Source organism: Vidua macroura, chromosome Z (assembly GCF_024509145.1).
Source record: "Vidua macroura isolate BioBank_ID:100142 chromosome Z, ASM2450914v1, whole genome shotgun sequence".
Classification (NCBI taxonomy): Eukaryota; Metazoa; Chordata; class Aves; order Passeriformes; family Viduidae; genus Vidua; species Vidua macroura.
Genome location: NC_071611.1, coordinates 64896377 through 64924318, shown reverse-complemented (window position 1 = coordinate 64924318; position 27942 = coordinate 64896377). Strand labels below are relative to the sequence as shown.

At 39.2% G+C, this 27942-nt stretch overlaps 1 protein-coding gene across 2 annotated transcripts; it reads left to right on the top strand.

Annotated features, from left to right (window-relative positions):
• The first annotated feature begins 389 nt into the window (after positions 1 to 389).
• On the top strand, positions 390 to 22513 carry PRRC1 (proline rich coiled-coil 1). 2 transcript variants are annotated; one of them, XM_054003364.1, is made up of 9 exons: positions 390 to 479; positions 6492 to 6605; positions 9646 to 10032; positions 11206 to 11363; positions 13542 to 13644; positions 16703 to 16866; positions 18337 to 18440; positions 20091 to 20193; positions 20991 to 22513. In XM_054003364.1, the coding sequence occupies exons 2-9, from the start codon at positions 6512 to 6514 to the stop codon at positions 21198 to 21200; spliced, it is 1323 nt and encodes a 440-aa protein (XP_053859339.1). In that variant the 5' UTR covers positions 390 to 479; positions 6492 to 6511; the 3' UTR covers positions 21201 to 22513. The 2 variants fall into 2 exon arrangements, with proteins under 2 accessions (XP_053859339.1, XP_053859337.1); XM_054003362.1 differs by lacking the exon at positions 390 to 479 and adding an exon at positions 646 to 705.
• The last annotated feature ends 5429 nt before the right edge of the window (positions 22514 to 27942 follow it).

The window sequence follows — 27942 nt, the reverse complement described above, 5'->3', positions numbered from 1 at the left end:
CTGAGGGAGCTGGTTACAGGCTGGACTCCATAACCTCAGAGGCCTTTCCCAACCTAATTCACTCCGTAAACAGAAATCATTTCAACCGAGACGTACTTCATATATCTACGAATAAAGAGATACACAGGATGCCCGATGGCTTCTTTAAGCTACCGTCTTAAGGCTGAGATTTAAAGGCACTACGTAACTCAGAAGTACATCCACCCAAACAGCCCCCTCACGCCGCCAACGTGGCGCTGCCGAAAACCCTCCCGCGCCGCCGCTATTATATGCGTGCGGAGTGAACCAAGCTGAGGGGGACCCCCCCCGCGAGGGGCCGTTGGACCCGACCGTGAGAGACGTGGCATGGCGCGGCGGCGGCGCTGCGGAGGATGCTGGGAGTTGAAGTCCGAGGCGGCGCTGGCCGCGGCCTCCTTTCGTGTATCCCTGGGACGGGAAAGGCCGGGAAGAGACAGCACGGGACGGGGGGATCGGTCTCGGTGAGGGCGCTTTTGGCGACAGGAGGACGCGCCGCGTTGTGACCCGTCGTTCCCGGCGGCGGGGAGGAGCGGCCGGAGGGCTGGGCCGGGCGGTGCCGGAGCCCGGAGCGGCTGCGGGAGGTGCGGGGCTCGCTCCTCGTGTTCTGACCCGACGCGTCCTTGCAGGGCTGCAGCGGCTCCCGCGCTCCGAGTGCTGCCAGCGCCGGGCTCCGAGGCTCGCTGTGAGGTGAGGGTCGGGGAGCAGCACTGCGCAGAATTCCCGGTGCGATTTATCCCGGTGATTCGCTGGGTCGCCGGTGCCGTTGTGCTCTTGCCTCCGGCCGGGTTTGCTCCTGCGTGGAGAGTCGGGGTGCCGGGTTGTTCGGAGCCTTGAGGCACCGAATTCCAGCCCTGCAGCGAAGGATGGGAGTGCTGGTCCTGCGGTTTCATCCTGACCTTCTTTAACATCGGATGGAAACGGTGCTTCAGAAGCCTTACTGCTGTATTTTGGTGTCTCTGGAGGCATAATTTGGTCTTTGTGTGATTTACTCGCTTTTACTATCATATGAAAAAAACCACATTGCTTCTTTTGGGGGAATTACCTCTGAAAGTGCTGGAGCTGTTGCATTACATCCTGTGATATCTATAGCGTGGAAAAACGGTGGGTGTGGGTTGTTGGAGCGGGCTGGGTCTGGCTGTTTCTTTGGTGCTGTTATTTCATGGCATTGCTGGATGGTGTTACACAGTTCCAGATCAGTAGTTCTGCCGCTTCAGCCATCCGCTGGTATGTGGGGTTTCGAGAGGGTTTTGTGACACTGAAATATTTGATAGCAAAATTAGGGGGGTGGGGTGGGGAATCTGCTGCGAATCCTGAGGGTTGGCAGTGGCGTGAAAAATGTGTGAAATGAATTAATTGACATTCTGATTATTCTGATGAGGTCAGGCAGCCTTTGGGAAAATGGAGCTTGCTGGGTTTATGGTGTCTGTGGACCCTGTCAGCAGTAGTGACAAGGGAAGGCCAGCAACAGCCCTTGCTGTCATGCCTGGTGTTTCTAGCTGTCCTGGTGTGTGTTAGCTCTCAGCACACTGGTGAAAAGGCTTCTTTGGTATTGCTTTTTGGGTTTCTTTTAAGGTGAAAAGGTTGTGCCGGTGTTGTGGTTAACATAATTTATGTGATGAGTATAGAATCACAGAATTGTTTAGGTTGCAAGGGGCCTTGAAGTTAATTTTGTTCCACCCCATGCCATGGCAGGGACACTTTCCACTATCACAGGTTAGTCCAGGCCCTGTCCAACCTTGAACACTTCCAGGGATCCAGGGGCAGCCACAGCTGCTCTGGGCACCCTGTGCCAGGGCCTCACCACCCTCACAGTCAAGGATTTCTTCCTCATATCTGACCTAAATCTACTCTCTTTTAGTTTGAATGTTTTTCACTATTTGCTGATAGTTCAATACATCAGATTCTGCATTTAGCTGTACCACAAAACATGTAAACTAGCACATTGTACAGTTGTTTCATTTGTGGATTTTGTAGCTCATATCACATCTTTGAGGTGCTCATGTTAACTTTGAGGAAGTACGACTTAAACAGAGCCCCAAAATAAGTGCACAGTACTGTTTACCTGGTGCAATCAGCTTCATTATGCATTGGGAGGAAAGTTGACTTAACTTCAGTTTCCTCCTCTAAGGCCTTAATCGTGAAAAGTTATCTGCCACCTCAGTTTCAAGTTAAAGGATTACTTCAAACACAGGTGCATTGTTTGAGGTATGGCCTCAGTAAAGAGCCCAAAGTCTCAGAAATCAGGTAGAGGAGAGTTCTGGGGGGCTGGTTTCTTCAGGTTTTTTGTGTTTTTTATCCCCTCTCCTGATTACCTCTCTTTAAGACTTTGGACTTTGGAACAAGTCATTCATACGAGGTGATTAAACTGATGACCTCTCTGTGCACTAACTTTGCACAGAGAAAAGTGCTCTCCTTAGTGCTCTCCCTTTCTAAAATGGAAAAAAAAAAAAACAAAAACATGAGAGACTTTTCAGATGAAAGTTATAAATGTAGTCAGGGTCCATCCAGTTCTGGTTTGGTTTCATTTTTTTGAAGAGTGTTGTCATTTGCTTGGTGTTAGCTGCACGTTATTCTGGACAGTTGTCAGCATGTGCTTAGCCATGAGCAGTGTCTGCAGCATGTGAAAACTTAATTAAAAGCTACATCCACTGTGATTAAAGTCAAAACGTTTAGTGGCATTTCAATTTAGTGTTCCAGCTTACTGGTTGTGTTTCATTTTAGGTTCTATTTAGAGAGCAGTTTTCTCTCTCAGTGTGCTTAAATATTTTGTGGTTTCTTTTTGTGGGTTTCTGGGGGGTTTGTTTGGTTTTTGTGGGTATTTTTTTGGGGTTTTTTTGGGTTTTTTGTTTGGTTTTTTTTTTTTTTTTTTTTTTTGGGCTTTTTGCTTTTTTTTTATTAGCAGGAGCACCTAGTGAAACAGAAGGGAGCAATTAAAGATGACTGAAAATACACCTCATTATAAACTCTGAAATATAGCTGATTCTAGATAATGTGTTTTTATCCACATGAAATTTGCAAATCTCCATTTGTAGGTAATCTTATCATTAGCTGTGAATGTCTGTATTTTAGAGTAATAACCTGAAGAATGCTTTTGAAGTGTGGTTAAGTCGTTAAGATTATTGCAAAATATTAGCACAAATGTAATTACCTTCTATTAAACTAAAGTGAAAAGACAATTTGCCATTCTAGTCTCTAAATCAAGTTATTTACTTCCTGCTTTTAGCACAAGCCCAATTCCCTAGTTTGAGAATTAGGTTAATGTCTGAGATTTGGTTTTAGGTTAATGGATGAGGTTCAGCTGGTGAGAATCAGTAGAAATAGTTCTAGAGACAGACTTTGTGGGTGTACTGTGTTTTTTTTCTGTAGCATGAGGGTTTAACATCATCCCTATAGTATCTTCATTGTAGTGAAAAGGGATTTTTTTAAAGAAAATAACTGATCAAACAAAATTCATGCTTCTACTTCCTAAAGGGTTTGTTTTAAGGATGACTGATCACTGGAAATACATTTGTCCTGTATTTCTTATCACCATATCTCTACTTTTTAATTTCGACATAAAAACAAATCCGGATTTCCTTCTAGGAAGACGTGGCATTATCGAATTTGCAGTTTCGGGTCACAAATCACTAGATGGCAGTGCTGATACTGTTTTCACTTAAATTCCATGTGATTCACTTTCCCTGTCTCTGGGTTTCTCCTTTGCCCCTTCAGTTTAGTAAGCCAAAATGTTCTAGTTTGCAAGAATGCACAAAAGTCACTTCCTTAAGAAGTTAGGCTGAGTTTCCAGGTGCTCCCTGTTGCAAATTGTGTGTTTGTGGCTTGGATTATGAAGAGTTATTATTACAGCTTTTGGGTTTTTTCTCAAGTCACCGAAAAGACAGCCTAGTTCTGTACCCAACAGTCATTAAGGTATTGTAGACTGATCCTACTGGGAAACTTTTTCCCTGCATCTCCCTTGAGGGAAGTTCCAGAGGAACCCCCTCTGGAATTTTTGTTGAGGACTGAACATTGCTGATAGGTTTCTTGGGTCCTTTTTTCCATGGTTTTCTCCTTCCACCCATTCCTCACACACAGAGCTAGTTTTGGGTATGCCAGTTATGTTCGTAAATATCCTGTAGGATTATTTTAATAATCTGTGGTGCTGGGTTATTTCAACACTGTACCCTATTAGCTTTAAGTTACCATTATACTTTCTGCTTTCCTTTTGCCTATTCCTGTGCCTGGTCTTTGCCCTTAATTTTTTTCTTTAAGTTATTTACTTTTTTCGTAATTCAGTACCTGCAAACCACAACTGGATCATGTTGAAAAATCAGTGTACAGAAAGTTGTCGTTTGTGCAGGCTCCAGATTAGTTAAGACATCGTTTAAGTCAGTTCCATATGGATTTTTACCTTATTTCTGCAACTGACATGATTTTTTTCACATTTGGGATTACTGTTTCTGTTCTGATTCTTTTTTATTGCGAAGTTAACAGTGAAGAACAGCTACAGTGTTAATTATATTTCTACTAATTCCTGACTCTCCGGATGTCAGGTGGCTTTTTGGGGGGGTTGCCCCTTCTCCCTCCCCCCAGCACCACCACTGTAATAGGTTTCTGAAAATTTGAAAAATCCTTGCACAGAGTTTTTGGAAAGCTGCTCTATGGAATTTTACCACTCATTCTGCATGGTCACAGAATTTATTTTAAGTCGTGAGCACCTCTCAGCAGCTTTTAATCATGGCATTGGGTGAAATCAAGCAGCAGATTGGAAGAGCCTCGAAAAAATGTTTCTAGGTTTTGGTCAGTGATCACTTTAATTGCACAATGGAAAATTCTTTCATCCTTTGCAGTGTATAACTGGAAGAATAACTTAAGAAATACTTCTGTGCAGAGGAATGTAAACTCCTGTAGATTGATTAAAAGGTGAAAATCTTAAATTGCAAATTCCTGCCCTTAGTAAAGTTTGATGCAAGAGTTTGCATTTCTTTGTTACAGGGTGATGAGATGTACTTTGCAAGGACAGTGTGTTCCCCACCAGTCAGTCACTGACCCTTTCATGTGAAGAGAAGCCTTTAAGTGAATTAGAGATGCTCAGAATCCAAAATCCATCTGTCATAAGAATTTCTTGAAGGGTGCTGCACATAAGCCACATTGACTTGCTTTCCATGGCTAGGCTGAAGCATTTAATCCTGAATCACTTAATGCAAATCATACTAATTTGTCAGAGGGTCTGTGACTTCTACTGCGTGATTTTGATGCTTTGATTTGTTTTGGAAACTCTTAGTGCACTAGTGAAGACTGACATTGATGTCCTGCTGTCTGGATTTTTCAGTTTGGTAATAATAGTAATTTTTCCTTCACATTAAACTAAGAGTTGTATATACTTTTGAAGCAATGATGAGAGAATGAGGAATTTTTACTTTTGTTTTTTAAACAGAGGAAAGCCCCTGTATTTTTGTAAGTGTAGCTTTTTTTTATATATATGTGAGTATTTTTATTCAACATATTATCTAAGCCTTTTCCTCTGTGAATTCTGAAAGGGAATAAGCTGGCAGTCTTCAGTAGCAGTCTTCCATTACTGATGTAATGGAAATGGTGGAAAATGTTTTGAGCCTATCTATTTTTTATATATATAATTGCTTTATACAAGACTTTTATTTTAGTAAAAGTTCCTTAAGGACTGCTACCTCAGGGAGTGGTACAGGTAGTTTACCAGACTTGTGAAGAAAGAAGACTTTTTGTAAGGTGCTGCTGCACTGAAGCATGAAAATCTCCTGGTGTTTATGAAAATCTTAGTTTTTCCACTTTTCTTCTTCTAAGACCTTTTACATTAATATTGTTAAATAAGCATGTAGGTTAATTTTTTTAGAAATAAGATATTTGAAAGGTTTATTCAAATATGTCAAAAGATTCTTCTGGCCTTCAAAATAAAAACCAAAGCCTTCAATTACTTCCACTTCTGTTACCATCACCGGAGAAGTGTGGTGTATGGGTTTTACAGGAATTGGCTGTACTGGAAAACTTGGTGTAAGTATAATTTTAATCATGCTGGAAGTAACAGGTCCTGGTTTGCATTATTGCAGCTCAACAATGCAGCAGAATTGTACCCTGTAGTTAAGTTTTTATTGCAATGAGATATGGGGTTTGTGATGTGTAATTACTTCTCTACTATTACTTTCCTAAGTACCACCAGTATATTTTGGAAGCAGTAGCTGAGCAGGCACAATAAGGTTTTTAGAAAGAGTCTTGGACTTTGAGGTATTACCACGGTGCTAAAAATAAAGGGAAGATACAGGAGAAAGGGGACACTGGATAATTTTGTACTTGAGATAAGTCGGTTGTTTTTCTTTTTTTTTTCTTTTCCCTTGAGTTGGTATTTGAATTACCTTCTCTGTTCAAGAATCTAAATAACTGTGTTGTGGCCTTTGCATTCAAATTTAAAATATTTCCCTTGTTTCTCAAGGTGCACTTTATATATATTTTTCCCCTCACAGCTTTTTGTAGCTGAAGGAAGATGATGGAAGAGAGTGGGATAGAGACAACTCCGCCTGGCACACCTCCTCCGAGCACAGGAGGGGAGGCTGCTGCTGCTACACCTGTCACTTTAGGTACAGAAACTTTTATTCAGTCTTTTGAAGCACTACAAAGCCAGTTGCAATCAGCATAATTGCAGTTCTCCAGGCTAATTGGAAGGATTTAAATAGTTTCTTAATCATGGAAGTGGGCTCCTTATCTGTAATGCATCTGATATCGCACAGAATAAATTAGCAATTTTTTTTATTCTTGAAACTATTGTAGGAAGTGATGTGGATGCTCTTGTATTTTGTAAGGATACAGGGCTGGAGAAATAATACCTTCCACACCAGTCCAAGTTAGATGAGCAGCACAGAAAGGAGTTAAAACAGATTTATAGTCCCCTAGTGAATAGTGGTAAAACGGAATAATCACTTGTGTTTTAATACTGAGAGAATCCCAGAACAGTTTGGGTGGAAAGGAACTTAAAGACCATTTGTTCCACCCGTGCCATGGGCAGGGACACCTTCCACTGCCCCAGGCTGCTCCAAGCTCCAGTGTCCAACCTGGCCTTGGGTACTGCCAGGGATCCAGGGGCAGCCACAGCTGCTCTGGGCACCCAGTGCCAGGGCCTGCCCACCCTCCCAGGGAAGGATTCTTCCTAATAACTGCCCTAAATCTGCCCTCATCCAGTTTAAAGCCATTCCCCCTGTCCTGTCACTTCACCTCTTTGCAAAAAGTCCCTTCAGCTTCTTGTAGCCCCTCTCTCGAAGGCCCTCTAAGGTCTCACTTGTGGTGGGTACTCAGAGTGCTTTTTCTGACTTTTTCAAGACTCTGAACATCATATTTGAGTACCAGATACTGAATTTTTCGGCAGATGTGGTATTGTTGAGTCAGGCTTGTATAGTCTCTCTTGTCAGATGCTAAAGGAGAAATATACTGACAAGATCTCATCCCACAATATTAAATGAGTTACATAATAAAAGCAAATTTTTTTTGTTATGTTTTGTTTTGTTTTGTTATGTTTTGTTTTGTTTTTTGCTTTTTTTTTTTTTGTTTTGTTTTGGTTTTTTTTGTTTTTTTTTGTTTTTTTTTTTTTTTTGTTAAATTAAAACTGTGGAAATGTAACCTATGATGGAGCAGTTGCTTTAATTAGGATGAAAATGGAGTCTGGACATCACTGGCTTGCCAGTGATGTTACCACACATGAAATGTACTTGCTGCCTCATTCATACATGAGCAAAGAAACCAGAGCCAGAAGTGCATGAAGTGCTACAGGTTGTCATCAATAAAGTTAATTTTATAAAAATGGTCTTTAAGTAGTATGTTTTTGGCAGTATTTTCTACTTACATAGGGAGTGACCGTGAAAGATTTAATTTTTTTTTTATGTGGCAGAAGCTTACTGGCCACCAGTGGAAGGTCTGTTAAAAGAGCTGTTGAAATTAACATGGACATGAACTTTTTTTTAACAAAAAGTCTCAGATTTGCTGATGTTTTCTGTGGTGCTAGTCAGCTGTGTGGTACCTAGTTGATATTTCCAAAAAAATATGCACTCATAATTTGAGTGCATATTTGACTGCATAATTTCAACAGGGAGTGACACAGGAAGTACTTTCATAAGAAAGTCATGTTTTTGAGAAATCATTTCCAAAACTGATATCTGGAAATAACTTTCATTATTATTCATTCCTGCTGCCAAAACCAGTGCAAGTGTTGCATAAAAACTGTCGGATCTGTAGACATCAATTTGCAAAGAGAATTTCCTGACCTGTGTAAACAACTTCCAAACTGTTTCTCTAGGATTTGAACACACTTATTAAAAATACAAAAATGCAGCACGTTCATCTTGCAAAGGCTGTTCATGGACATCAGGGAAGATGAAAATTTGCCAGCTAAATTTCAAGGAAAACTTTTGCATGGTTTATGGGTGGGAGTGGGAAATAAATAGCATGGTACAGCAAGCACAGCCAACAAGGCAGTTCCTCCATGTGGACATCTGTGTGGTGTTTTTTTCAGCCCTTAAACCCAAGCATCAGAATGGTCTGAATGTAGAACCAGACCTTTAAATTCGTGCATCGTGAGATGTTAAACCAAGTAAAAATTACTGAGGTTTCTTCAGTTGCACTGCTCACCCTAAAAAATTGCTATCAGTTATTGTATTACATAGTATGTTAACCATTATTAATTAACTATATTATTATATTGATAGTATATTATCAAAACAATTTCCAGTGTAAACAGAAAATGTTTTGTACTCTTAAGAAAAATTGTTTAAAATTTGTTTTTATCTCATCATTTAAAAATTTTTGTTGTGTGTGTTTTGTAATATACATGACATACTGGTACAGTGGTGCATGTAAACAATATAGAAATAGATTTTACATGGGGGAATGAATGCTCAATTTTTTTTTACTGATGGATGCGTGTGACCAAATTTCGAGACCATGGCATTAGTGTGATTTACGTATCATTTGACTGTGGTGTTTAGGCTGAGGCCAGTGAGATGCTTAAGCTGGTTTAGCATGTTACTGCCATCAAAAAAGGCAATTTCTGTTCTTCTAACTAAACTTCCTGGCTTAATTTGGTTACGGACAGGAAAATTGTCTTATCCAAGGATCAGCTGAAACAGGGAAAGCAGAGGGATCAGGGAGATGAGTGCCAGAGAAGAAAGAGTGTCCTTAGTTTCAGTCCATTTTCCAGTGCCACACCTCTAAAACAACTCCCACTCTCCCAGGTATTAGGGGTGTGTGTTTTATTCCTGAAGATGAGCGCTTCCTGCATCATCAGTTGATGCAGCAGTCACTCAGGAATAACAGAGCTAGCTAGAAATTTTTGAGGTAGGTTTCAGCTGCTGTAAATGCAGTAGTCAAATGTTGATTTGTCTTTTTAAGCTAATGACAAGTAGGGTCATGTAGGAAGAGATGTGTCTTACAAGATACTGTCACCAAGGACTAAGTGCGATTGGTGCTGTGTGACAACTCAAGCAGAAGTTTCAAATTCACTTCGAATGAAAAAAAAACTGACTGGTTAAAAAAATAGTTGTGAAATGTCTGAACAATTCTATTACTGAATCTCTGAGATTAAGGCTTCTAAAATTCTTCATTCTCTCTTTTTTTTTCCCCTTACTTTTGTAGCTTTGTCCACCCCCCTTGCCACACCGAACATGCCATCTTCTCCTGCCTACTCGCCACCCTTGCCAGCTGGAGTGTCCCCAGTTCCTCCTGCCATGATGACCTCACCCTCTCTTCCACTTGTGCCTTCTGCAACCGTTTCTACAATTGCACCACCCCAAAGCCCTGTCCCACCTCCTGCTGCCCCTGCAGCTTTCAGCACCCCCGTGTCCCAGTTCTCTGCTCCTCCTCCACTGAGCTCTGCTGCTGGCCCTGGTGTGCCTGCACCTCCCACTGGTCCCCCCATTTCAGGATTTTCCATGTCTTCCACCTATGATATCACCAGAGGTCACGCTGGCCGAGCACCTCAGAGCCCACTGATGCCTTCATTTTCTGCACCTCCAGTCACAGGTAACTTTATTTGCTGTCCTGTTTGTGGGACAAGACGGGGGATCTCCTGGGCGACTTATTCTTCTGGGTATACTTAATTAATTAGTTGTACTTAGGGGAAGGGATAATTAATGTAGCTCTACTCAGAAGAAGGTATAATAGCCTTTAAAATACACTCATGGTCCAGGGCAGAGTCCACTTTAAGTTCTGGTGGCATTCAGGTTCACAGGAAAATCTTTTGTTTGAGAACTTTTGTTTTTGTTACCTTGCACACAAAAGCCCAGCTTTTCTTCAGCTCAGAGAGCCACCTTCAACCATTATGTTTCCCCAGAATGACAATCACAGGCTGTAAAATCAAAATTTTCAGGGTTATGTTATGAAAATCTGTCTCTTAACAAGCTGTCTGTCACATGACACCAGCTTCTATTTTCTTGTTTCCAGCCACAAAATTGCATTGGGATAGCTAAAAATACATAATAATACGTACCTTCCATGCAGGCAGTTGCTGTGGTTGCTGAATTGATGTCATTTTAAGCTTGTGGAATGCAAACTTCTCTCCTCAGCTGCACTCAGGCTAAGCTTTTATTATTACTGGTGATATCTCTTTCAAGTCTGTGTTAGGAAGATGTCTAAAAAGAGCTATCAGTTGTGCAGCATAAAATAAAAATAACTCTTAGTTAAGGCTAGTGATAGAAAATCTGTTAAAATAAGCTTGAGTAATGGGGCAAAGGGTCCGACTTTATTTTTCTGTTCTTTTAGTTGCTTATGTTTTCCTTCTAAACATATAAAGCTTCCTCCTTTTTCTACTACTATTGATTTCCAGCACTTGGTTTTAGAAAATTTACTTTTCCTATTGTATGAGAACATTCCTATGCCTTCGTTCAGAGACTAACATTTGTCCCTCTCTTTACTGAGAGTTTATTATGAAAATTTGAATACAGGAAGAACAGCTTTTAATTTAGCATGATAAGAAAAAGAATAATTGTATGAGGCAGTCTCAATTTCATTAGCAGATACGATTGCATTCATTATATCTGCTAGCCTTTAACAAGCATAATTGTTCTTGGGCCTCCAAGAAGTGAGGTGAATTAGCCTGGAAATGTTTTATTCTTCCTGCTACTTTCCTGTTAAACAATCGCATGTTGCTTCAATATAACAAATTAAACCCTCGTGTTTTATATTTGTCTCTTACAGGTGTTTTGGCAGATCCCATTACTCAACAGGCAACTTTCTCTTCATCCTTATCTCCTGGGGCTGGTTCTGCAATCACTTTTCCTGAGGAGCATGAAGATCCCAGAGTATCTGCTGCCCAGAGTGGGGCACCTGCTGGAGGACTCTGGGGTTTTATAAAGGTAGGGGGTTTTTGTCTGTTACCTTCATGAGGAATTACCAGTTTGTACTGACTATAGGAAGACATGTTGTACTCTTTAAGTGCATGCTATTAGAAGTAATTTATTTTTCTAGCCTCATGTGCAAGGTGGCTGTTCGTAATAGTGGTGTTTGCTGAAACTATGCTTTTACTTTTTCTCTGTATAGAATAGAGGGGACTGTACAATTGCAGGTGTTCTAGGTTAATTTTGATTCTTGTGATATGAACTTGTGATAGACCCTGGTCCATATGGATATGTTCTTAAAGCAGACGAAGTTCTAGAACCTTTAAGGTCCTGAAAGGTATTTTTTACTTCACAAAGACTGTATGCAGAAAAGGATAAGTCTGTTTTACCTTACCTTAATGCTTTGCATATCCCATTTAGAACTTCCTAATTAACTGAGTTTTATTCCTGTGGGATGCAAGTCATGCTTGTTCTATAACAATCAAGTTATATTTTGTCTTTTTTCAAGGACTGACAAATTATATATTTTTTTCAATCACAAAGAAGGTATTTTGTAAGATTATTCTGCTAGAAGGCATGGAATGTATAGTGAAGAGCAGATACTCCTTGTGATGTTATCTAATCATACAGAGGAAATAAGCAGCAACATCAACTAGTAGAATTTCATTAACTTGTCACCTTTCTGGAGCTGTAAGAGATGCTACATTTAAGTAGCATCATGAAGATAGTGGCAAAAAGATCTGAGGGCTGTACATCAACACTGAGCTGTCTTCAAGAGCAGCACCACATTCTGTCCCATCTCACACTGAATGTGAAGGAAGAATGAAGAAGATTATTGTCCCAGTGTATGTGAAGAATTTTGGTTTTCAATCCCTTTTGCGCATGAAAACCTGGGCAGAAGAAGTTGTGTGTGACATGGCAGACTGAACCCTCTGTTATGCCAGTGATACAGTCTTAAAGAGGAAGATTCATTCTCCATCAGTACTCTGAGAGCAGAGTGGTCATGCTGCCATTTTCAGGGAGAAATGTCTTCTCATGATCATAAAAACACATTTTCCTTCTTCCTTGAAGTAACAATGTTTTCCTTTCAGTCCTTATATTCCTCCTAATATTTGCAATAGGTGTCAGTATTTTAGAAGAGAACATTTTACTTATAACATGATTCTTTAGCCCTTCTTAGAGTACCAGAGCTTTCAATTGCAAATAAACTGAAAAGCCAATCTCATCCACATTTTAGTGCTGCCAGTCCGATCCAGAAGGTGTCCTGTTTCTATTTACGAAGCACTAATAATCTGTATTACTGACTCCAGTAATAAAGACTTTGGTTGAAGTATCAAGCATTCCATGTGCTCTCTGTATTCAGTTACCCCTTCTTGAGAATTTCTTAAGTGAAATTATGAGGAATCAGTAATTACACTGAAACCATTAAGTTCGTGATGTATGTAAGCTCACATCAGAGTCTGTGCTTTTTAAAGATGAGCCAGAATCTGGGACATATGATGGTAATTTTTACAGAAATTACTGAAATTGCTCTGGAGGAGCTCACATAGTAGTTGCCACACTTATCTTTATTTCTGTTGTTGAAGTAATTTGTTAAGAAATCAAACACCTTCCTTTCAGATTTCCTTCAAGCTCAGCAATATTGAAAAGTACAGCAATCTAAAATTGACAAATTAATGGTCTGGAATCAAATGGGACTGTTGCAGTTTCTTCAGTCATTCAAAGATGCCTGTTCCATTGCAGTTCCAAGACTATTTCCAAATAATTGTTGCTATAACTTCCTGGTTTGGATTGGCATAAAAATATGGATTATTTCACCCTATTTGTGCTAGGCAAATGGACACATAAAGGCATCTTCCACAGGTAGAACTAGTCTCAGTGTTCAGAAACCATCTGTATAATGATATTATATTAGTTAAGCAGCAAGGATGCTAACTGGAGAAGCACTGCCTGGCTTTGCAAGATGATGGGGCTGTTTCTGCATTAATGAGGAAGGTAATATTTAAACTTGAGGTAGTAACAGAAAAGCCATGCACTGATAGTCATGTTCTGCAGTGTTTGTGCTGAGTAATGCAGAGCAGATTTTACAGAGCAGCTTAGTTTTTTGTTGTTTTTTTAACAGTAACATTTTGAATTTCTTGAGGAGGAGAAAAAAACCCCAGAAAGTAATATGGAAATGTATTTGCTTAAATTTAGGGTGTAGCTGAGAATCCCATGGTGAAGTCTGTTCTTGATAAAACTAAGCATTCAGTGGAGACCATGATCACAACGCTGGATCCTGGCATGGTTCCATATATAAGTGAGTGTTTATGATAAACCATCAAGTATTGCTTGTAAATCCTGGAGAAACTACTGCAATAGCCACTACTTCTACACTTGAAGTGTAAAAGCATTTCAGTTACAGCTTGAAAATTAATAGGAAAGAAAAGCTTCGTGTTACTCACCATTTTTTATTTTATTGGAGGAGACTGGATGTTGCATGTAGCTGACCTGAGAGTAAAATAAGCAAGCAAAAGCACCATTTGTCCAGGGTGGTGGTTTGGTTTTGGTTTTTTTAGCATGATTTTTTTTTCCTAGCAGCCTGATAAGCAGCTCTCCCTCCTAGGTGTGCCAGTACTGACCTTGTTCTGCCTATGAAAAAAAGCTGGTCAGGAAACAGCTAAGACTGAGAAGAAACCATTAAAATGATTTTTTATTATTATTTTGTTTTCCTGAGTTGTTTTTTTTTTTTCCAGCTGAACCTATTAGGTGACCCAGCTAATGATTGCTGCACCTTTGTACTAGTGCAGAGGACAGGGGAAGATGACCTAATTTTTCAGTAGTAGTTAATTGTCTTACATTTAAGGGAAAATTTCCCAGCAGCTGTCTAGTGAGGAGGTAGTGGGAATAAAACCAGTGAGGCCACCCAGCAATGCCTTCTAAAGGTATTTGAGAAGAGTAGCAGGATGCAGGGTAAAACTACAGTAGTGTTGATTTTTGCACAATTTGACAAAGTGTATTTAACATTTCTATTACAGTCATCAGTGTCCCTTTTGGGAAACAGGATCTGTTGGTATCCCGAATAGTTTGACCCAGTGTTTATTGACAGAACAACTTTATCTGGAGGAGGAAGTAATACTAATAAAATGCTTGGTTTGTAAGATTTAGGTTGAGTAAACAAAGTTAATGGTTACCTCAAAGCTCTCTAAAGTCCTGTTGGAATAGGAAGCATCTGTATACATCTTGGCCATTTATGTACTGCATTGGTTTTGTAGTTTCAGGTTGTGAAAACAGTGCAGAGGTTTGTAAACTTAGCCTGTACTTCCTTGTAGAAATGTATTCTACAAAAACCATGTCCTCAGCAATAGCCCCACTTCTCTCTGCTCTCCCTTCATTACTGCAATGCCAAAGGAATTTCATATTCCTCATTGCCAAAACCTGAAATTACCAAAGCTTCTGGATGAGTTGGTTGAAATATTTTTTTTTCCCTCATCTGAACAAATAGTATTTCTATAATCTCTTTCTTGAAAAGAGCTGAGCTGTTTTCATTGGCACATTGTGAAAATGTTACCTGAGCTGCACTCCTGGAACAGGTAATTTCTGTCTAGACAGGAAATGGTCATCTCATAAGCATAAACAACAGTACTTCTACAACAAAAGACAACAGGGAATCTTGAATTAAATATGGAACTGTAATTTTGGTTTATAATGCACAAGGTATTTTACATTCAGCTGTCAGAGCTTACCTTCATGTAAGAGTTCTGCCCCTGAATTTACCAGGGTGCATCCAGTTCTTACATTTTAGGTTTCCATTTTACTAGATTTTGTCACAAATGGTTTTTTTAACCCATGTAATATCTTTCAGTTCTGTAGTATATCTGATGAAAAAATAGATGCTTTTGATATTTGATGATCCATAATACAAAAGAATATACTCTGTATTCTGCAACCAGACATGAGGCACAGTTGCCATTCTTAAAACTGTTAGGCAGTAATTTACTAGATATGTTATGGATTAGTTCTTAACTTCATTAAAAGCTCTTGAATTGTATTTCTGTTCTTGAGCAGTCAGGCAAGGCTAACTTCAGTAAAAACCTGCAGTCAATTTTAAGCACTTGTTTAATTATGTTAAATTGATTTATATCAAGGAGGAATCAATGAAAAAAGATACTCTCAATTATTTTTAGTCCAGTAGTTGCACAGCATTTAAAACAAGTGCTCCAAGATCAGTGATCTATATACCTAATTATATTCAGCAAAGCAATTGGTAAATAAAATGATAAAAAATTACCCTAAACCCCCAAACAGTAGGTTTTACCACTGTTTACCACTGTTTACCACTGTTCTGTGATTATTCATAAAAGTAAGATGATTCCTGTAACTGAGGTCTGCTGAGTAATATAAGCCAAAAAGTTACTTGGTTTTTTCATTAAAATTTAAGCTTTGGGTTTACCTTTATCAGTGGGGGAACTTTTCTTGAATCAGGATTAATACTGCAAACTCTGTAAGCTCCTGTGGTTGATGCAGTTTACTTAGGCAGCTTTCTCTGATGTCATATTCCATGTTTGAGGAAAGATTCAGCTGTTCTTGAGAAAGCTTCTCACAGCAGGGATGGATTTTATTATGTGTTTCTGCGCAATAAAAGTGATCCAGCTGTGACAGACAGATGTGAAGTGTGATTTAGTCTTCTGTGGTACTTTTAGATTTCTTTTAATTCATTAATTTGAAACAAAATTGTTTTGTTTCATTCTGAAAAAGTTCAGTGGAGGCTCATGCTTCTTTATGGAGATATAACCCTATGGAAAATGTTTAGAACTGTGCACAAGTTTTTTGGTTCCATAGGTATTTAGTATCTAAAAAGAGCAATAACATTACATTGAAGTTCACATTCCAAGACAGCTAAAAAGTAATGAGAGCCTTTCTTTTACATCTTGTGTAATTTGGCAGCTGTTCACTGGATTTTATGACCTGCATCAGTGTTCTTGATCTCATTCATAAGAATTTGCAGTATTCCTTAATGCTTTACAGAACACCAAAACATTGTTGGAAATGGATGTCTTGAGTTATTTTCCTAAAGCTCTGTGAATTGTAATCTTGAATGAGTGGTATAATATTTTTTTTTCAGGTGCTGAACCTGAAAATAGGTCAGTTCCTGCTGCTTGTCTTTCACCCTTGTATCCCTTAGTTATTCCTCTGCATTTCAATTCCTGACTTAAATGACTTCTGCTTCGTGGATGAACTACTGTCCAGTGCGTGAGAAAGAAAAAAGCAGCTGGAGAAGGTGTAAAACTGTGTTTGAACTATCCAGCAGTGGGAAGGAGGAATATTCCATGTGTGGATATATTTTTCACAGATTACTTCACAAAATTATTTTGCAGGAACTGGGGGAGAGCTGGACATAGTGGTTACTTCTAATAAAGAGGTGAAAGTTGCAGCAATTCGGGATGCCTTTCAGGAAGTCTTTGGGATGGCTGTTGTGACTGGAGAGGCTGCACAATCCAATATTGCACCACAGCCTGTGGGCTATGCTGCAGGCTTAAAAGTAAGTGGATATATAGTAGTAGCAAAGAGAAATTCACCCAAAACAGTCTCATTTTCTGTAAGGTGAAGGTCAGTTTCTGGAATAGGTAAACATTTTCTTTAAGGATTTTTTTTTGTGTTTTGTTTTTTTTTGTTATTGTTGTTTGTTTGTTGGGGTGGGTTTTTTTGTTTGGGTTTTTTTGGTGGGCTTTTTTTTTATTTGTTTGGTTTTTTTTGTTTTGTTTTGTTCTGGGTTTTTTGGGTTTTTTTTGGTGGTTGGTTGGTTGGTTTTGTTATTTTGGGGGGTTAAGTGTTTTGGGCTTTTTTCTCTTTTTTTCCCTCAATATGGATCATTAGATCCAAAGCTCCCTCTTTGAAATATTTTCAAGGTTTCTTAAAAACACATTTGCAGCAATGTGAAGAGTTTATGTCAGTGTATTATGCCATTTATGTCAATTTGCTTATACTGTCATTGATTGCCGTCACATCTTCCATACATTGTGCTATTACTGTGGTTTCAAAGTATATCAGGCATTTTTTGAATAGTCTGTTACCAGCACATCATGTTGGAAATGTTAGAAATTAAAAGTCTCCAAAAGTGATTTTTCTCCCCACTGATTCTGTATATTCAAGACAGTTTGATCAACACTTGATCTTCCTGAACAGATCTGTGTTCTCTTTGAAAAATGAGAATTCACTGTGCAGCCCTGCAAACTGCTGTGCCACCCCAGAGGAAAGGTTAGCAAAGGGTTCAAAGGTTGTTTCACCAGTTCTGGCCAATAAGTGAAAATCCTGAAAACAGCTGTTTCATACTCTGTTTACTAAATGTAAGCAAAAATTCATGATAAAGGAAGCTTTTTCCCCTAACTATTGTGGCAGTGTTTGCAGAAGAGTAAAACCTGTCCTCATAGCAGTGTCTTATCTGATGCAATTTTATAGTGAGATAAAGCAGAATAATATGCATGTTCCTTTACTTGTTTAGCTCCTGCAGTGTTTTATATATTTCTGTTACAACTTCAGAGTGATAACAGTTTTCAGGGGAATAATTCCTGTGTGTTAGTTGGATACGTACCACAACAAATGGATTCTTTCCCTTGCTCTTACAAAGTTGGTTCAAAGCTCTTAAAGACTCTAAACCCAAGAAGTCTTAAATTGTAGAAATGTCAAAGTAACACAAAGATAGACTGATTCTTTAACTGATAGTTAAAACTATCACAGGTTAGGAATTTTTGTCACAGGTTATGAATTCTTTGCATACTACCCTGGATATTTTTCTTGGAATGTAAAAAAAACTAAAAATATTTCATTAGCTTTGTCCTAGGTTTTGTTACTGTTTGGGATTCCTGGCCTTTGACTAGTTTGGGTTGTTGGGTTTTTTCCCGATTGAGTCATTTTGAAAAGTTGTGTTCTAGGGCTCTTTTGAGACTGATCTGCAAGCATAGCACTAAGCTGTGGTTCAGAGTTTTGTCTAACATCTTCTGTTGGCACTCAGGGAGCCCAGGAGAGGATAGACAGCCTGCGCCGGACAGGAGTGATCCACGAGAAGCAGCCTGCTGTGTCAGTGGAAAACTTCATTGAGGAGCTGCTTCCTGACAAGTGAGAACCTTGAATTTATTCCAGGGGGTTGGGGACACATTGGGAATATTCCTTGTTGACTCAAAGCCTGTAAGGAGCTGGTGGCAGTTTGAGGAGAGGGAGAGAGAGAAGGAGAAAGAAGGAGGAAGAAGGAGGAAGAAGGAAAAAGAATCAGAAGGAGAAAGAAGGAGAAGATTTATCTGGAGTATATTGGTGGGGTTGGTTTTGGTGATGATGTTCAGCTTTTTGTCCAGGCATCTTGAGACCTTAATATAAAGAAATCTTTGTCAGATTTTGTAGATCCACAATGTAAAAAGCACAGTGAAGTGAGCTGAAAAAATGAAGGAGCTGTAAAATTAGGAATTTGGCTAATAGTTTGTGCATTGTTGTGTGCATCCTCCCTTCTCTCTCTAAAATTGTATCAGAAGAGATATTCCAGCATTTAGAACTTACCAAATAATGTATTTTATGCTTTCCTTTCACTGAGAATGTATTACTGCATCTAACTTGCACTGCACAGACATAAAAATGCTGTTTCAAAATGTATTGCAACATGATTTTGTAACATATTGTTTGACAGGCAGTTCTTGAAGCAGCTTTATAATTAAATTCCAAAATATTGGAGACAATGCTATGTTTTTCTTAATACAAACTTAAACAGTTTTCTTCCACTGTTTACCATGCTTCTGCATGTCCAAAGGAGAAGTGTTTGAAGTAATCACCCATCACTACTAATAACATATGTCATAGTTAATCCTCTGTGAAAAGACAACAAAACATCTAAATCAGACTGGGTGGAAATAAATGCTAAACAAAAATTAAAACTTCTTCCTACTCCTATTTACTTTAGAAAATTCCTCATTCATATTGCACTAAAAATACTAAATGTAAAAACAGAGTAAAAGGAGAGTAACTGTGAAAAAAATAACAGCCCATCACATGCATAAAAATGCAAACATTAGAAGACAAGAAAATACCAGTAACTTCATTATTAATTAGAAGTAAGTTATATTTAGCTATGAGGCTTTTTCAGCCTTTAATAGTTGCCAGTCAAATCATTCCAGTGCTCTATTCCCTGCTACAAAGATGATGGAAGTGCTTCTTCCTGTCTGGCTCCACTAAACTCTTACCATGAAGTTTATATGGCCCAGACAGGCAGAAATGTTTCTCTGAATAAATCATTTAAATGATTGCTATAGCATTAGATTTGTCAAAAAATCTTCTGATTGTAGAATATGAATGATAAATAGACAATTTTCTTAAAAATTGTTAGAGAAGGTTATTTTAATGAGAAATGTTCTTTGAAAGATTGAATGAAAACTGTAGCAGAATACCTGTGGCCATGGGATTATGTCAGCCTACACACCCACCCCTCCAGCTCTCTTTTTTTCTTTGATTTGTAAGTTTCATGTAATTTGTATTTCTGTGTATTTTATGCATTTTACATGCATACACATGCACTGTTATGAGAGATAGATAGATAGATAGATAGATAGACAGAGACACATGCAAATTTCACTTGCAGAATACCACAACAGTTTGATGAGTTTTCATTTTTACTACAGCTGTAATAGAGCTTGTAAAATGTTCATAATTCAACTTTTAGCATGTTGGTTTTCACCAGAGTGATACTCAGTACTCAGGAATAAAAGAATTTGTGCTTCACTGCAGGTGGTTTGATATTGGATGTCTGATTATTGAGGATCCAATTCATGGAATTCACCTGGAAGCATTCACCCAAGCAACACCAGTGCCTTTGCAATATGTTCAGCAGGTAAGAACATATTCCTTTTTCACTTTTCTTAGCAATTAATAGCTGAGACATAAGACTGAAGTTTTAATTTTAGTTATTATGTCAGTTTTTATTGGAAGTTATTACACTTAAATATTTTCATTTATTTAATGCGAATACAAAATGTTTTTGCATCATGTTTATGAATTAATCTTTAGACATTTATAGTAAAGCTGTTCTTAGTCAAGAGTCTCATTCTGCAATATCTGTCACTTAAGTCCCCTATGAACACACTGAGTCCCACCTAAAAGACAAGGCTGATTTCAAATCTGCTATTCTGAAATCAAAATACTTAAATCTTTGAAATACCATGGTTCATTCAGCTGGAAATAATGGGATGAACTGCAGTGGAGTGCAGTTCTGAAATACCACCAAAAGAAGTTTTTCTGGAGGTGGTTTATTTTCCTTTGGGCACAACCTGGGGATTACTCCAGTCACTCACTGCACGTTGCCTGACAGCAGATATGAGTCATGCTTTAGTTAACTGTGACTTGAAAATTCTTTTAAAATAAATGTTTCCATGAAGAATTCATAACCAGAACTGTTTGGGGTTTGATCCTCATATGTTGTTTTGGGAGAGCAAATAGTAACTTTGGGGCTTTTTTCAGTAACAGCAATTTCTGAATAGCTGAAATTTGATTCTCACTCCCTTTAATTTGCCACACAGGTCTGTTGATACAAGAATGATTCCTTGCAATGGTCGGTTAAATCTGACGATAGAAGCAAATCTACTAATTCCAAACTGTTTCAGTAATCACTTCTCAAACTTTTATATGCAGGCCAAGAGTCTTACCCCTCAGGACTACAGCCTGAGGTGGTCAGGGCTGCTGGTGACGGTGGGCGAGGTGCTGGAGAAGAGCATGCTGAATGTGAGCAGGACGGACTGGCACGCGGTGTTCACGGGCATGTCCCGCCGGCAGATGATCTACAGTGCGGCCAAGGCTCTGGCAGGGATGTACAAACAGCAGCTGCCACCCAGGACCGTGTGACAGCAGGGACACCCTCACACCAGGAGTGCTGGGTTTGATTCTAGGATCAAAGTGGAAGCCGTGTGTTCCCATCCTCAGCAACGCAGATTTGTGATTTTTACTCTAAATGGTCTCTACTTCTTGAGAAATGAAGGTGATTTCCAGGAGTGGAAGTCAGCAATTGCAGTTTTTAGCTAATGTGTGATCTCCAGTATGATTCAAAAAACAAACATGTATTTATGACTGCTACAGGCAGCATTGCAGTTTTTTAACTGGAATGTGCTGTGGTGGGACACCTTACCAGCCATTTGCTGAGACAGCTAGTCTTTCTAAAGGGGATATTTGTTTAGCTATTTCTATTATATTAGTAATATAAACATGTTGACAGCATAACAAGTATGTTATATATGGATTTCAGTCCACAGAGACTACCTTCTGTATTACATGTGGTTTTTGGGGCATGTGTTTAGGGGATACTTAACACCTCCTTGGGTTGGTGTCTGTGTGTAGTTCTCAGGAGCGATGCCAAGTAGTCTCTACAGCACCTAAGAGTGAGCTGCTGAAGAAGAGCACAAATCCATGCCCTGTTGGTTGAAGTCATTGCTAAGTAATTCTGAATTCTCATTTTCTATGCTGCATCTTTCTGCTTTTTATGTAACAGTAATTGAATTCGTGGCCAGCTGAAGAACCACAGACAAAATTTCAAGTTGCTTCAGTGGGTTTTAGATCAGGTACTGCACTCCCCACATTAAATCATCTGAGCAGTTTCAATAACATGATTTACTCCAGTGCTTCCAGACTTCATTTGTTATATGTAATTATGTAATTTTTTTCTATGTATTTACAGTTATCAGTAATTTGATTATGGAAAACAGTCATGTGTGTATCACTTGCTTTGCTATTTTGGGTTTTCTAAACACTTCTAAGTCTAAAAGCTTTCTTGATGTCATGAGTTCACTGTTTCTCATATAAGTTTTCAGTGGTGTCTGATTTTTTTTTATGGCTACAAATATCTTCCATCCATGCTCACACAATCTTAAATCTTTACTTAGAAATATGGAAGTAATTGTGAAGAAAATATTTTGGTAATAATACTTTTTTAAGAAACAAAGAATAAACAAATACTTTTGTTTGCCTTAAAGAAGCAGTTTTTCAGCTTGTATTGCTCAGCCTTTACCTTTCTTAGATGCTTTCAAAGAACATTTTGTATACAATATGCTGTTAAGCCAGCTCATATTTGTACCCAGTGAAAGCTTGTCTATTTCCAAAACATTTGGCCTTAATTGGCTCACTCTGTAAAGCAGTTGAATAAATGTTTTCCCTAGAGAATGGCATCTATTTTAAAGGCTTGGTTTTTATTACAGATGATGAATGTATTTATTGAAGTTGTATTTGCATGGTCAGTTTGCAGATTTGTCCCATACTAAACAAGTAAACATGATCCAGCTCTAAGTCTTGAGGTCCCTCATTGAGACTGCTTCTTTCTATGTTAAACCAAAACAGGGTTAAACCAATAGAGGGAGTTTTCTTTGTCATTATGCAGCAAAGGCATCTTTGCATTTACTGTAATTCCAGTTTGGAATATATAGTAAGTTGAATGTTGCTGTTTCATCCCCTGCTTGCAGCATCTGTGATGCAAAGGAGGAGGACATGAAGTCATCAGTAGTTTTAGGTGCCCTGGCATAGCTTAAAATTAAAACTGAAGAGGAACAACCCTTTTCTTTCTCCCTTTCCTATCCCTGGCCTTCACCTCTTTTAATAGGTGAGAGGAGTAGAGGAAGATGATGTGGTCAAGTGAAATGTTTTTTTCTCTGGCTCATGAAGGTCTCGTGATTTATTTTCAGCTCCCAGAAGGATTAAAATTATGTAGCTTTGCAACTACCCATTAGTTCGTTCCTTTTGGGGAGCAGTATTTGCTTGTGTATTGAAAAGTAACATCCTCACATGAACACCACAAGCTCAGCCTCTTCCCTGAGAGGCCAAGGGAAGAAAAAATGTCTGGAAAAATGTCTCAGTGATCTGAGAGGCTAAAAAGTTGGAAATTGCTTCCTGCATGGAGGCCTTGCTCAGGGTCTGAGTTACATGGATGAATTCTGAGCCATGTAATGGAGACAGTTCAGCTTTTTACCACCCTCAGGGTTGTGTTGTGGGCAGTAATAAGAGAGAAAGCTCAACAGGGGCCTTAAATTCATACACAGATCAATTTAGAAAAGCAAACACACTTCGGACATGTAATTTTTGTTACAACTTTCAACTGCCACATCATGGCAGGGGCTGACTTGTAGGTGCAGCTGTAGGAGCCATTTCTGCTGAATTTGCTCCAATGTGAGTGTCAGAAGTAGTCACAAAAGCTACTATTACTATTATACTCCTACATTTAGTGTATTATTATTATACTACCATTTTTAAACTGTTTCACATAAAAAAAACAGCCAAGCTCTTTGAGTTTGTGTTACATTAAGAAGATCTATGAGGTCCTTAAACTGAGATTCTTTAAAATGCTGGAAAAAGCTCTGCATTTGTTGCTGCTTTTGTCAAGAAGTTACTGCTCTGGTCCTGGCCTCAGTTTTTCATCACAGCACTGCTCAGAACAGCGTGGCTCTGATGATGAGAAAAACCATGGATATGAAATTCCACACATATTTCTGTTGAAATTAGTCTGAGTGCTTTCACCCAGCTGCCTCTCTCAAGATTGGCCCTAAATGTCTGTGAAGGGATGGGACGTGTGGGATCTGATGGAACCGTAACTACAGCTTGGTGGAATATCTTGGTCCAAAATCAGGCACAAAACAGCTTCAGTAACTGCTCATACACTTTCCAGAGTGTTCTCCATTAACAAAAGGCTTTTAGAACTAATAATACCAGTCGCCTTTTTTAGACACCTGCTCAATTTGCGCAAGATAGTGAGGAGTGGCAGAAGAGGCAAAGGAAAGAATAGCGTGTGGAAGGATGTGAAAGCAATCAGGAGAGTGCCAGAGAAACAGGAATGTCTGGTGAGTCCTGAATGCAGGAGGTGGTAGAGGGTAGTTGAGAAATCAGGAATGTGTAATAACTTGTGTCTGATTGTCAATTCTGGCCAGCTTTAGAAGAGCACAAACATGCAAATCTTGCAGCAGAGACACTTAGCACAGATGTGATTCTGTATCTATGTCTAATGAAGTTTACAAGTTGCTTTTGATGTTTACCCCTCCATGCAGCATAGGGGAGGTTTTTCAGGGGGTGTTTTTCAAGTGGGAGATTTCTGAAGGATTTCTGTAAGTATAAACCTGTGAAAATGAGAATTTTTGTAACAATTCTTAAGGATGTTTGGAAAAGTATCCCCTTTTTATTATAATAGTAAACTGTGCAGATGAAAGTAAGGCATTATCACAGAATAGTGTTCACTCTGCAATGTAGAACTCCATGTGTTTAGTTTGCAATCATGTTTAATAATTTTGACTGAGCAAATTTTTAAAAAGGAAAAAAAGTGCTTTTGTTTATTTCCTACTGTTAGCAGACACAGGAACAAGTGTAAATTAGAACATTCTCATTTTCATGTATCCCATGAAAAGTTGTTAACAGACTTAAGAGTAAAATAGCTGCAAACTTGATTAATTTTCTGATGCGGATTTTAACTTCAACATTTCTGTCTGTAACCTATCAAGAACTCATATTTTTAAATCCTGAATCTTGGAGTCATTTGGCTTTGACTTTATAGCTTTGTTCCATCCATAGTTACATAATTCAGGAAAAAAAGTTATAAAACTAATGGTGAATGGATTTAAAGTTCCTAAAAGAAAAAGGGGCCGATTGGTTTGATTTATCATCTCATTGTGCAGAATTCTGTCAAAGCCAGCTGATTCTGCAAAGTGGCCAGACTATGGCCAGTCAATTAAATTGGGAACACACAGTGCTGCAGAGGCATAACAGGTCCAAAAACACTAAACAGCTGCTTCTGAGGATTTTTCATGCACTGGATTAAAAGGAGATGTAGCTTTAAGGATACAGGAAAAAATAAAGTATTTCATATTGAGAAAATTATTTCCAACTGTCTTGGTATTCTGCATGTGTGGACAAATGTAGCTGTGGCCTCCTCTATAAAATAGGGAAGCACCGCATAGAAGTAAAGGAGAAAGCAGGTAAGTTGGTTTTCCAAGATTATGTTGGCTGTTTGTTAATACAAAGTCACATGGAATTCTGTGTTATGCCTGGGGTTTTTTGGTGTTGACCACAGAAACATGCTTCTTGTTAAAGGATGCTCCATGTCATGAGTGAATGTGTTTTGTTGTTTTGGGTTTTTTTGTTTTTTTTTTTTTTAATAAAAAATCTGGTATTGGAAGTTACACATCAAGACTTTCAAACTTGTTTTAATCTTTGTTATCGGGTCAGTGCAAACAGTGCCTGTGTTTGATAAAGATCAAACTAAAAATTAGCTACTGCTGTAGTTTTTGTTGTGAATAATGCATTGAACCACTCAGTTGAGTACCTCTCTCAGCTTAGTTTTGTATTCCATCAACAGTTCTGTGAGTTTTGAAAGTTTTCACTTGCCTTAGTGTCATGGTTGGACACTGGCGCAATGCCAGCATCCCCATGAAAATGCACCTTTTCTAAATAAATGCTGTGAGATGTTATCAGGAACAGAGCAGAGCAGGCCCAAGCTTAATAACAAAGGAAAAAAAACTTTATTAAACTACTACTAATACAGAAAACACATAAACTAAATCCAGGATGAAGACCTTTTAAACCACCCCTCCTCCTCCCAATTCCAAAAACACCCAGCCATGAAACATCACCCGGGATTCTTGATCAAATCACCACCCTTCAGGTAATCTATACTCAAACTATCAAGGGAGAGAGAAGTCTCTCTTGCACCACAGACCCCCCAGGAAACACAGCTGCCCCCCTGTGTTTCCCTGTCACACATGGCAACCGCCCGGAAAAAATCTGCCAGTGTGACACTCTCCATTCCATGTCACAGTGCTCTCACCACCGTGCATGGACAGACTGCTCATAGGGCTCCTTTAAGGATGCTTTGCCACGGACCCAAAGATATAACAGTTCAGTTTCTCATCCTGGGACTACAGTCCCCCCCATTTTCCCCTGGGGCCGAGGGGTCCAAAAACAGGACTCATCTTCTTCCCGAAGACAGAGGGTATCACCATTCCCTCTTCAGCTTTCTTCGTTTCTCGCCATTCTTGTGCTGCTCGAAGCTGAAACAGGTCTCCTTGGGTCACCACTGCATCCCCCTAAAATGCAGTCTCTATTGCAGGAGAGTTTGGTTCAGTCCATGGCTAACAAGAAAAGTCCAGCCAAAGCTACTTCATCATCTCTTCCCACCTAAATATTTCTTCTTCTAACATCTCAGTTCCCGGACTATCTCTCTTCCACTACAAATCAAGGAGGAGTAATACTTTTAAAAAGCCCTCATTTCCTGGAAAGGGTTAAAAGTTCAGACTCCCTGGACGGCTGATATCTCAGTCCAGTGTTCCACTTCCCACGCTGGGCATTCCCCCCCCTTCTCCTTCTCCTCTGCCGGCAGATTTCCAGGTGCCGCCAGGCTCTCTGTCTCTTTCCCTCTTGGGGGGGGGGGGGGGGGGGGGCAAAGGCATCTCCGCTTCTCTCCACCCTTCCGTCCACAGGAGCTGGCTCGGTTCCAGACCCTCAGCCCCCCTCGGCCTACCTGGACAAGGCCGCGTGGCTTCCCCTCCCCCACCCAGCCTAAGGCTGGGCAGGGGGAGAGCCTGCACTCTCTGACGACCGGAACCAAAGAGACAGTTCCCCTGGGAGTTCTTGCTTTTAACCCCCTGTGTTCTCAGAGGCGTGTCCATACTTTCAGTGGTCACTCCAGGTGCCAATATCCAAACCTGACCACTGATTGGTTTGACCCAACTTCCTGGAAAAAATTCACTTCCATGTCAAACCACAACACTTAGCTTGAATATTTGTGTATTCATGCCTTGCAGTTGAGTTCACCACTGTGAGAAGGACGCTATTTTATTTTTTCCTCAAGTATCATTTGTTTTCTCTGCTTTTACAATAACACATTGAATGCACAGTACCCAGGGGTCATTTTCATTATGTAATCCTTACATTTGTAGGAGCAGCCGTTGCAAAGTACTGAATGTTCTGCAGGTTCTTGGAAATGCGCATTTTTGTGTGACTGTTTTGACCAGTAGTGGGATTCTGAATAGCTATGCCATCCAACAAGACCTCAAAAACAGTATCTGGCACAGCAGCAGGCTTAGAAAGAATTCTCAGGCTGACCAGTTATATAATAACAATAATGATATATATATAATTTTACTAATATTATTATTACTATTATTAATTATACTATTTATAGTGGTGGATTTGAGCTGTTGGTTTTGGATAACAGAATTACACAGGTGCAAGGCGGATATTGAAATTAGTTATTTTGATAAAATGCATTAAAACTAAAAATAGACCTGTGTCTGAAAAGGAAAGCCCAGGAGAATATTTTTAACATAATGGGAGTTGCTGTAATCAGTAATTATTACCTAATTACTATTTCCTGGTTCTTTATGTCTGTGGTTCTCAGAGTATTTGCAGAAGTGAACATCCCAATATTTAGAAAGTTGTAATTGTGATCAAATAAGCATTGTAAGATTTGTCCCATTATCTGATGCACATGAAGCAGTATTGGCAAAGTCCAGACATTAACTGCACAAAGTCATGGGTTTGAATGCACACTTTTAGACAAAGGAAGCAGAAGGAGTGCTGCCTCTTTTTAGATTCATTTCTAGTAGTGGAGCTTCTCCTGCTA